Source organism: Pecten maximus, unplaced genomic scaffold, assembly GCF_902652985.1.
Source record: "Pecten maximus unplaced genomic scaffold, xPecMax1.1, whole genome shotgun sequence".
NCBI classification, from domain to species: Eukaryota; Metazoa; Mollusca; class Bivalvia; order Pectinida; family Pectinidae; genus Pecten; species Pecten maximus.
In genome coordinates this window covers 65,952-77,649 of record NW_022982838.1, presented here as the reverse complement: position 1 = coordinate 77,649, position 11,698 = coordinate 65,952, and the positions used below count along the sequence as shown (strand labels likewise).

General features: G+C 38.2%; 1 protein-coding gene across 1 annotated transcript in view; it reads right to left on the bottom strand.

Annotated features, from left to right (window-relative positions):
• Nucleotides 1-6: 6 nt before the first annotated feature.
• Nucleotides 7-11,698, bottom strand: part of LOC117321027 (atrial natriuretic peptide-converting enzyme-like) — a 47,559-nt gene continuing 35,867 nt past the window's right edge. The window contains exons 15-16 of the mRNA XM_033875507.1: nucleotides 6,136-6,292; nucleotides 7-2,196 (exon numbers count right to left, since the gene is read on the bottom strand). Of these exons, the coding sequence (XP_033731398.1) occupies nucleotides 2,174-2,196; nucleotides 6,136-6,292 (180 nt within the window). The 3' untranslated portion in view covers nucleotides 7-2,173. The remainder of the gene's footprint in view (nucleotides 2,197-6,135; nucleotides 6,293-11,698) is intronic.

The following is an 11,698-nucleotide window of genomic DNA, read 5'->3' as shown; positions in this document are numbered from 1 at the left end:
GCACTTTGTAACAGGAATTTACAGACACATCAGAATACATGTAAACAGTTTACGTATTACACACAATAATAATCTCCATATATACATGTACATGTAATAATGCAGGGTTCATACAGATCTGGTCAAACCATTGTTCAAGAGACCATATCAGCGTCCTTAAAATATTTTCAAGACGCTTTTCAGACAATAAAAAACATTTAAGATGAACAACTTTCCTTATGGCCGATCTGTTTCATATTTTTAGCGCAAATTCACATTCTTAATTGAAAGAAATGAATTCACCTATAAACTATCACCTTTGGTTCATGATGCTGAGATATTTTAATCTTGGATTGAAAGTTCCTTATAATTACCTGATATTCATATCTATATATAATTACGTGATACATTACATGTAACACTGAATTACATGTAACGCTGAATTACATGTAACGCTGAATTACATGTAACACTGAATTACATGTAACACTGAATTACATGTAACAATCAACTACATATTCAATTACTTTTCAGGGTCAAGGTCCAGAATTCATGGCTTCTCATGGCTGACAGTAGATTGTACACACCCTGCTTTACACATTGTTTACTTTTCATTTTAAAAAATCAAACCTCCGGTTAGTTATAGCATATCAATAACTAATAAAGAATTTATTCTTGAATATATAAACAGTTTGATTTATTGATAGATGTTCATGACTTGTCTGACACAAAAACATACAGTTACAGTAAAGTTTAACATGACAATTGTATTACAGAATCCTATAAATCATTTTAAATTTTGATATTACGCAATATTTCTGCCCATTGATTGGTCAACTTAGCTTCTCAAGACTATCCACTAAAGCTTACCAGTGTCGACTTATAGCCATTGACATTACAGATTTGTTTTATACACATCAACATATAACAATAAATCACTATGAAAAAAAGATAAAAATCTATTAAAAGGCACACATTGATTAAGTTGCAGGCCAAATACTTATTTTGGCAAAATGTTAATTTAACAAATCAATTCATCCATGAATTGATGGAATGCAATATAGAAAACAAAAAACATACATTAACTTCATATTTTTTTTTACAAACAAAGAGATACAATTAATATATATATAGTCTACTCTGTAACAAGAGGCACAGATGGCCTGCACCACTCAACTGGATATTTCAACAATCATGGCAATATACTCTCATAAAAAAATACAATAAAAATATTTCTACATTTTGAGCTTTCTGTCTGAACAATGGCTTAAGTAAAACATTGTCCTAATCCTATCAATCTTATATTAAAGGATTTTAAATAATTGCTGTATTTTAATGATTTTTAATAATTTTGATGCATCATGATATCCTATTCCAAATGGGCCCCACCTTTCCTGCCCCAAAGGAACAACACTTGATGCTACCAGATAATCCATTTAGTTGTGCGGGATTAGTATTGATTTAAAACATTTACCTCGATTTTCCCATTTTGGGCCCCATCCTTCTGGCCCCTGGGGAGCCACACCCTCCATTTTAACCACATTGGCTCTCATTTGCCTAATAATGCTCCAGCCTGATTTTAGCAAAATTCTATTGGGTTGTTCAGGACACATAGCAATTTCAATAAGCAATACAAATGTACTTCCCCTATTGGGCCCAGCTCCTCCCGCCCCAGGCTAGCCATATCTTCCTTCTATACAAAAAATGATCTCCTTTAGTTAAACAAATTAAGGTATAAAATTGAATTTTCTACCCTATCAAAACATATCTTGTCACTGGAATTTTCTATATAATGGGCAATACAATGTACTTCCTAATCCACAGAAAACAATACACATTGACTGCAATTTATACAATACAGAAACTCTTTCTATGTGTTAATAACACTAAAATATGATTGGAACTAAAATATAAAAGGGAAGTAACTCCGGTAGATCAGAATGAGTACGTGGAACTGGGACACATGCAATCTCATTGTTCTATGTTTGACATTAAATCTTTATACAGAAACCATTTGAGTAATCAATTAATAAAATACCAGTACATAGTTTACAGAATAGTGAACATGGATATCTATGGTTTGTATGAGTTCATCTAGAATTAATTAAAGCAAAGTCATAATATTTTACACCGGAAAAATGGTGATGACAGGATTACATCCATTTCCTTCTTATTCTCTGTCTAATTGTTTGGTTCAGAAGTTTGGAATCAGGTCATCTGTAAACAAAGTTAAATAGAGTAAAAGGAAAAGTCATACAAGTAAGAAAAAATATGAAAATCAATAGGAGGAAACAGTACCAGTATATTTTGATCCTAACTGTGATCCCAAGTGTGGATATATAAGCTCTCTCTGTTCCTAACTGTAATCCCAAGTGTGGATTAGTCCTTTCTGATACTAACTGTAATCCCAAGAGTGAATTAGCTCTCTCTGGTCCTAACTGTAATCCCAAGTGTGGATTAATCCATTCTGATCCTAACTGTAATCCAAAGTGAGGATTAGCTTTCTCTGATTCTAACTGTAATCCCAAGTGTGGATTAGCCGTCTCTGATCCTAACAGTAAACTCAAGTGTGGATTAGCCATCTCTGATCCTAACTGTAATCCCAAGTGTGGATTAGCCGTCTCTGATCCTAACAGTAATCCCAAGTGAGGATTAGCTCTCTCTGATCCTAACAGTAATCCCAAGTGAGGATTAGCTCTTTCTGATCCTAACTGTAATCCCAAGTGTGGATTAGCTCTCTCTGATCCTAATTGTAATCCCATGTGTGGGTTAGTCCATTCTGATCTTAACTGTAATCCCAAGTGTGGATTAGCTCTCTCTGATCCTAACTGCAATCCCAAGTGTGGATAAGCTGTCTCTGATCCTAACTGTAATCCCAAGTGTGGATTAATCCATTCTGATCCTAACTGTAATCCCAAGTGAGGATTAGCTTTCTCTGATCCTAACTGTAATCCCAAGTGTGGATTAGTCCTTTCTGATACTAACTGTAATCCCAAGAGTGAATTAGCTCTCTCTGGTCCTAACTGTAATCCCAAGTGTGGATTAATCTATTCTGATCCTAACTGTAATCCAAAGTGAGGATTAGCTTTCTCTGATCCTAACTGTAATCCCAAGTGTGGATTAGCCGTCTCTGATCCTAACAGTAAACTCAAGTGTGGATTAGCCATCTCTGATCCTAACTGTAATCCCAAGTGTGGATTAGCCGTCTCTGATCCTAACAGTAATCCCAAGTGAGGATTAGCTCTCTCTGATCCTAACAGTAATCCCAAATGAGGATTAGCTCTTTCTGATCCTAACTGTAATCCCAAGTGTGGATTAGCCGTCTCTGATCCTAACAGTAAACTCAAGTGTGGATTAGCCATCTCTGATCCTAACTGTAATCCCAAGTGTGGATTAGCCGTCTCTGATCCTAACAGTAATCCCAAGTGAGGATTAGCTCTCTCTGATCCTAACAGTAATCCCAAGTGAGGATTAGCTCTTTCTGATCCTAACTGTAATCCCAAGTGTGGATTAGCTCTCTCTGATCCTAATTGTAATCCCATGTGTGGGTTAGTCCATTCTGATCTTAACTGTAATCCCAAGTGTGGATTAGCTCTCTCTGATCCTAACTGCAATCCCAAGTGTGGATAAGCTGTCTCTGATCCTAACTGTAATCCCAAGTGTGGATTAATCCATTCTGATCCTAACTGTAATCCCAAGTGAGGATTAGCTTTCTCTGATCCTAACTGTAATCCCAAGTGTGGATTAGTCCTTTCTGATACTAACTGTAATCCCAAGAGTGAATTAGCTCTCTCTGGTCCTAACTGTAATCCCAAGTGTGCATTAATCCATTCTGATCCTAACTGTAATCCCAAGTGTGGATTAGCCGTCTCTGATCCTAACAGTAAACTCAAGTGTGGATTAGCCATCTCTGATCCTAACTGTAATCCCAAGTGTGGATTAGCCGTCTCTGATCCTAACAGTAATCCCAAGTGAGGATTAGCTCTCTCTGATCCTAACAGTAATCCCAAGTGAGGATTAGCTCTTTCTGATCCTAACTGTAATCCCAAGTGTGGATTAGCTCTCTCTGATCCTAATTGTAATCCCATGTGTGGGTTAGTCCATTCTGATCTTAACTGTAATCCCAAGTGTGGATTAGCTCTCTCTGATCCTAACTGCAATCCCAAGTGTGGATAAGCTGTCTCTGATCCTAACTGTAATCCCAAGTGTGGATTAATCCATTCTGATCCTAACTGTTATCCAAAGTGAGGATTAGCTTTCTCTGATCCTAACTGTAATCCCAAGTGTGGATTAGTCCTTTCTGATCCTAACTGTAATCCCAAGTGAGGATTAGCCCTCTCTGATCCTAACTGTAATCCCAAGTGAGGATTAGCTCTCTCTGATCCTAACTGCAATCCCAAGTGTGGATTAGCTCTCTCTGATCCTAACTGTAATCCCAAGTGTGGATTAGCCGTCTCTGATCCTAACAGTAATCCCAAATGAGGATTAGCTCTCTCTGATCCTAACAGTAATCCCAAGTGAGGATTAGCTCTTTCTGATCCTAACTGTAATCCCAAGTGTGGATTAGCCCTCTCTGACCTTAACTGTAATCCACAGCGTGGATTAGCTATCTCTGATCCTAACTGTAATCCCAAGTGTGGATTAGCCCTCTCGAACCTAACTGTAATCCCAAGTGAGGATTAGCTTTCTCTGCTCCTAACTGTAATCCCAAGTGTGGATTAGCTCTCTGGTCCTAACTATAATCCCAAGTGTGGATTAGCCCTCTCTGACCTTAACTGTAATCCCATGTGTGGATTAGCCCTCTCTGTTCCTAACAGTAATCCCTAGTGAGGATTAACTAGTCCTCTCTGTTCCTAACTTTAATCCCCAGTGTGGATAAGCTACTCCTCTCTGTTCCTAACAGTAATCCCTAGTGAGGATTAACTAGTCCTCTCTGTTCCTAACTTTAATCCCCAGTGTGGATAAGCTACTCCTCTCTGTTCCTAACAGTAATCCCTAGTGAGGATTAACTAGTCCTCTCTGTTCCTAACTTTAATCCCCAGTGTGGATAAGCTACCCCTCTCTGTTCCTAACAGTAATTCCAAGTGTGGATTAGCTCTCTCTGCTCCTAACTGTAATCCCAAGTGAGGATTAGCCCTCTCTGATCCTAACTGTAATCCCAAGTGAGGATTAGCTCTCTCTGATCCTAACTGCAATCCCAAGTGTGGATTAGCTCTCTCTGATCCTAACTGTAATCCCAAGTGTGGATTAGCCCTCTCTGATCTTAACTGTAATCCCAAGTGTGGATTAGCCCTCTCTGACCTTAACTGTAATCCACAGCGTGGATTAGCTATCTCTCGAACCTAACTGTAATCCCAAGTGAGGATTAGCTTTCTCTGCTCCTAACTGTAATCCCAAGTGTGGATTAGCCCTCTCTGGTCCTAACTGTAATCCCAAGTGTGGATTAGCCCTCTCTGACCTTAACTGTAATCCCATGTGTGGATTAGCCCTCTCTGTTCCTAACAGTAATCCCTAGTGAGGATTAACTAGTCCTCTCTGTTCCTAACTTTAATCCCCAGTGTGGATAAGCTACTCCTCTCTGTTCCTAACAGTAATCCCTAGTGAGGATTAACTAGTCCTCTCTGTTCCTAACTTTAATCCCCAGTGTGGATAAGCTACCCCTCTCTGTTCCTAACAGTAATTCTAAGTGTGGATTAGCTCTCTCTGCTCCTAACTGTAATCCCCAGTCTGGATAAGGCTTTTCTGACGATACATGCCATTCTTTGTGGAGACCAATAACTGAGATTTATGATTATTTTAAGGGATGTTTGCCTAAAATAAGGGTGATTTGTGTGTGACATAAACAATCAAATTTTTTACTCAATTTCAAAGCAAAAAATTAGTTTTGAAAGTTCGAAAGAATGTTAATATTGGAGATATAAATCATATTATATGCAAACAATAAAAAAGCTGTAAAGGGTAAAAATGCAAATAAGTATGCATTTTGATAATCTAAAATATAATTTTTCTTCTTTTTTTTTTGATGTCACACAAATATCTTTTCCCAGATTTGTGTATATTACTATCTCCAGCATGGATTAGCCTTTGATGACAACTTTTAACCTTAACTTTGATTGGCTGACATGATTAATCAGCCTAATCAAGCATTTTACTTACCAACGTTGCTGTAGAAAAAGTCCAAATGATGTATTACACTCTCATAGACATCTGTAAATCTGGAGTAAAGACAAACACTGTCTCCGTAGCTTGTGATTCCCACCAATTCAAACCTACCATGTTCATTCTTACAAATCAGTGGTCCACCAGAATCACCCTAAGGAATACAAAAGGTCTATTGTCAGCTCAATACCTTTTTGGGGGATAGAAGTTTCCCCCCAAGGCACATGATATTACAGGATCCTAATACTGTATAAGACTCCATTTTATGTTATGGTATTGTAAAGGCCTACCGTATTTATCAGACAAAAATTCCACGGAAGTAGATGTGTCACCTCAGCAGAAATTTTGGTGATTATACAAGAGTAAGTGCAAGAAAACAGATTTTCTATTTATAGTAACTGGAACCTTGACATTTGGACCAGTAAAACAAGAGATCCCAGAGGGATCTTGGCGCCCACCATTGAATGATCTTTATAGGTTCCATGTCAGATTGATCTTTTCCCTACTTTTCCCTTCCTCTAAGTCTTACTTATCTGTGTAAATTCAGAAACAGCCCTCTAGTACTTTTCAAACAAGGGGAACCTATATACAGAATTTAAGATTTAGCTATAATGGCTGTCTGTCGGCCATGTTGTTTTCGTATTGGTCCCAATATGCAAAACTAGGCACTGAGGGGAACCTACATATGAAATTTGAAAAAGATCCCTTCAGTACTTTCACAGAAATAGCGATAACAAACTTCAATTGTCAAAATCCGAAATGGCTGCCTGTCGGCCATGTTGTTTTCTGATTAGTCTCAAAATGCAATATGCATAACTAGGCACTGAGGGGAACCTACATATGAAATTTGAAAAAGATCCCTTCATCACTTTCTGAGAAATAGCGATAACAAACTTCAATTGTCAAAATCCAAGATGGCTGCCTGTCGGCCATGTTGTTTTCTGATCGGTCCCAAAATGCAATATGCATATCTAGGCACCGACGGGAACATGCATATGAAATTTTAGAAAGATCCCTTCATCACTTTCTGAGAAATAGCGATAACAAACTTCAATTGTCAAAATCCAAGATGGCTGCCTGTCAGCCATGTTGTTTTCCGATTGGTCTCAAAATACAATATGCATAACTAGGCACTGAGGGGAACCTGCATATGAAATTTCAGAAAGATCCCTTCATTACTTTCACAGAAATAGCGATAACAAACTTTAATTGTCAGAATCCAAGATGGCTGCCTGTCAGCCATGTTGTTTTCCGATTGGTCTCAAAATGCAATATGCATAACTAGGCACTGTGGGGAACCTGCATATGAAATTTCAGAAAGATCCCTTCATTACTTTCACAGAAATAGCGATAACAAACTTCAATTGTCAAAATCCAAGATGGCTGCCTGTCGGCCATTTTGTTTTCCGATTGGTCCCAAAATGCAATATGAATAACTAGGCACCAAAGGGAACCTACATATAAAATTTGAGAAAGATCCCTTCAGTACTTCCTCAGAAATAGCGTTAACAAACTCCAATTGTCAAAATCCAAGATGGCTGCCTGTCGGCCATGTTGTTTTCCGATTGGTCCCAAAATGAAATATGCATAACTAGGCATCAAAGGGAACCTACATATGAAATTTGAGAAAGATCCCTTCAGTACTTCCTCAGAAATAGAGATAACAAACTTCAATTGTCAAAATCCAAGATGGCTGCCTGCCGGCCATGTTGTTTTCTGATCGGTCCCAAAATGCAATATGCATATCTAGGCACCAAGAGGAACCTACATATGAAATTTGAGAAAGATCCCTTCAATACTTTCTCAGAAATAGAGATAACAAACTTCAATTGTCAAAATCCAAGATGGCTGCCTGTCGGCCATGTTGTTTTCCGATTGGTCCCAAAATGAAATATGCATAACTAGGCACCAAGGGGAACCTACATATGAAATTTGAGAAAGATCCCTTCAGTACTTCCTCAGAAATAGCAATAACAAACTCCAATTGTCAAAATCCAAGATGGCTGCCTGTCGGCCATGTTGTTTTCTGATCGGTCCCAAAATGCAATATGCATATCTAGGCACCAAGAGGAACCTACATATGAAATTTGAGAAAGATCCCTTCAATACTTTCTCAGAAATAGAGATAGCAAACTTCAATTGTCAAAATCCAAGATGGCTGCCTGTCGGCCATGTTGTTTTCTGATCGGTCCCAAAATGCAATATGCATAACAAGGCACCAAGGGGAACCTACATATGAAATTTGAGAAAGATCCCTTCAGTACTTCCTCAGAAATAGCGTTAACAAACTCCAATTGTCAAAATCCAAGATGGCTGCCTGTCGGCCATGTTGTTTTCCGATTGGTCCCAAAATGAAATATGCATAACTAGGCACCAAGGGGAACCTACATATGAAATTTGAGAAAGATCCCTTCAGTACGTCCTCAGAAATAGAGATAACAAACTTCAATTGTCAAAATCCAAGATGGCTGCCTGCCGGCCATGTTGTTTTCTGATCGGTCCCAAAATGCAATATGCATATCTAGGCACAAAGAGGAACCTACATATGAAATTTGAGAAAGATCCCTTCAATACTTTCTCAGAAATAGAGATAACAAACTTCAATTGTCAAAATCCAAGATGGCTGCCTGTCGGCCATGTTGTTTTCCGATTGGTCCCAAAATGAAATATGCATAACTAGGCACCAAAGGGAACCTACATATGAAATTTGAGAAAGATCCCTTCAGTACTTCCTCAGAAATAGCAATAACAAACTCCAATTGTCAAAATCCAAGATGGCTGCCTGTCGGCCATGTTGTTTTCTGATCGGTCCCAAAATGCAATATGCATAACTAGGCACCAAGAGGAACCTACATATGAAATTTGAGAAAGATCCCTTCAATACTTTCTCAGAAATAGAGATAACAAACTTCAATTGTCAAAATCCAAGATGGCTGCCTGTCGGCCATGTTGTTTTCTGATCGGTCCCAAAATGCAACATGCATAACAAGGCACCAAGGGGAACCTACGTATGAAATTTGAGAAAGATCCCTTCAATACTTTCTCAGAAATAGAGATAACAAACTTCAATTGACAAAATCCAAGATGGCTGCCTGTCGGCCATGTTGTTTTCCGATTGGTCCCAAAATGCAATATGCACAACTAGGCACCAAGGGGAACCTACATATGAAATTTGAGAAAGATCCCTTCAATACTTTCTGAGAAATAGAGATAACAAACTTCAATTGTCAAAATCCAAGATGGCTGCCTGTCGGCCATGTTGTTTTCCGATCGGTCCCAAAATGTAATATGCACAACTAGGCACCAAGGGGAACCTACATATGAAATTTGAGAAAGATCCCATCAGCACTTTCTCAGAAATAGCGATAACAAGAATTGTTTACGGACGGAGGGACGGAGGGACGACGGACCACGGACGCAGGGCGATTTGAATAGCCCACCATCTGATGATGGTGGGCTAAAAACAATCCCATTCAAGCCCTTGTGTTGAGAAAAATTGCATGAAAATTGAGTTTGCTTAGCCCAAAGGAATTTCAGCAATCACAAAGAAAAAAATGTTCTATTATAAGTTTTAAGTTAAGTGACCTTGACCTTTCACCATTGGACAAGTAAAATAACAATCCCATGCAAGCACTTACGATAAGGAAAAACTGCATGAAAACTGAGTTTGACAGGCTCAAAGCAACTTGAGTTATCACACGGAAACAAAATTCTTATTTTTTGTAAGTGACCTTGACCTTTGACCATTAAACATGAAAAGCAATCCCATGCAAGCACTCTTGGTAAGCAAAATCTGCATGACGTTTGAGTTTGATCTGCCCAAGAAAACTTGGGTTATTGCACAGAAACAATTTTTTTAATTTAGTAACTGTGACCTTTACATTCAACCTTTCGACCTGAAAAGCAATCCCATGCAAGCACTTTTTGTAAAGAAGTTTTATTTTGTTTGCCCTGAGGTAACTTCAGTTATCGTACGGAAACCTCTGTGCAGATGCAGCCGCTGAGATAGTGATACTTACATGTATATGTCAGCAAGCGACACCAAAAATAAGCACACTTCATTTTACAGAATCACAAATCTTTACAACAGACCCAGGAGCCTTAACAGTTGTCTGACTGTTAACATCTTGTGCTCTACTAGTCACTGGAACTTCTGATAATTCTGAATTTTTTCACAATAATACCACCAAATGCAATTACTGAATTATTGAATATAATGGATCTACCAAACATTCAATCAGTGTGTTGAATAAGTTTCTAAACCAAATCCAAATTCTTTCACACCTGGTGGGGGACTGTTATTTTAGAAGTGGTCAAGTGTGACCTTTTGACCTTTAATCTTGACCAATGACCACCAAAATCAAACTAGGTGTAGAACTTGATGATTGCTATGCTGTGAATATATATGAAATTAATCTGTCTGGGGTTCATGAGATTTTGTGTACATAAACTATTCTATTTTAAAAGTGATAAGTGACCTTTGACCTTGTCTGATGACCACAAAATTCTAATCACATTCAAACATTGATAAGGAAATGCATAACAGTGTTATTACACATCTTATGATATTTATTACATGGCAGAACTGGCCAGGTATTTAAAAACAAGAGTACCGCAGGGTAGATCAACATATGCCTATCGAATGCCATATATTGTCATAGTATCTTGTATCAAAATATACCCCGGTATAAAATTTGCACCACCTTAAGAGTGGCTATCTGGCATGTTATCAATCTTACTTTTCACTACGAAGTCAATATCTAATTTCCCAACAGTTTGAAGAAAACAAGTACCAGTACTCAAGTCTTCAACATCAGAAATTGACAGCAATAACTTTTGGAACAAGAGATCCCAGAGGGATCTTGGCGCCCACCATTGAATGTTCTTCATAGGTTCCATGTCAGATTGATCTTTTCTCTACTTTTCTCTTCTTCTAAGTCTTACTAATCTGTGTAAATTCAGAAGAAACCTCTAGTACTTTTCAAACAAGGGAAACCTTTATATGAAATTTAAGATTTAGGCACCAAGGGGAACCTATATATGGAATTTGAGAAAGATCCCTTCAGTACTTTCTCAGAAATAGCGATAACAAACTTCAATAGTCAAAATCCAAGATGGCTGCCTGTCGGCCATGTTGTTTTCCGATCGATCCCAAAATGCAATATGCATAACTAGGCACCAAGGGAAACCAACATATGAAATTTAAGAAAGATCCCTTCAGTACTTTCTCAGAAATAGCGATAACAAACTTCAATGGTCAAAATCCAAGATGGCTGCCTGTCGGCCATGTTGTTTTCCGATCGGTCCCAAAATGCAATATGCATAACTAGGCACCAAGGGGAACCTACATATGAAATTTGAGAAAGATCCCTTCAGTACTTTCTCAGAAATAGCGATAACAAACTTCAATGGTCAAAATCCAAGATGGCTGCCTGTCGGCCATGTTGTTTTCCGATCGGTCCCAAAATGCAATATGCATAACTAGGCACCAAGGGAAACCAACATATGAAATTTGAGAAAGATCCCTTCAGTACTTTCTCAGAAATAGCGATAAAAACTT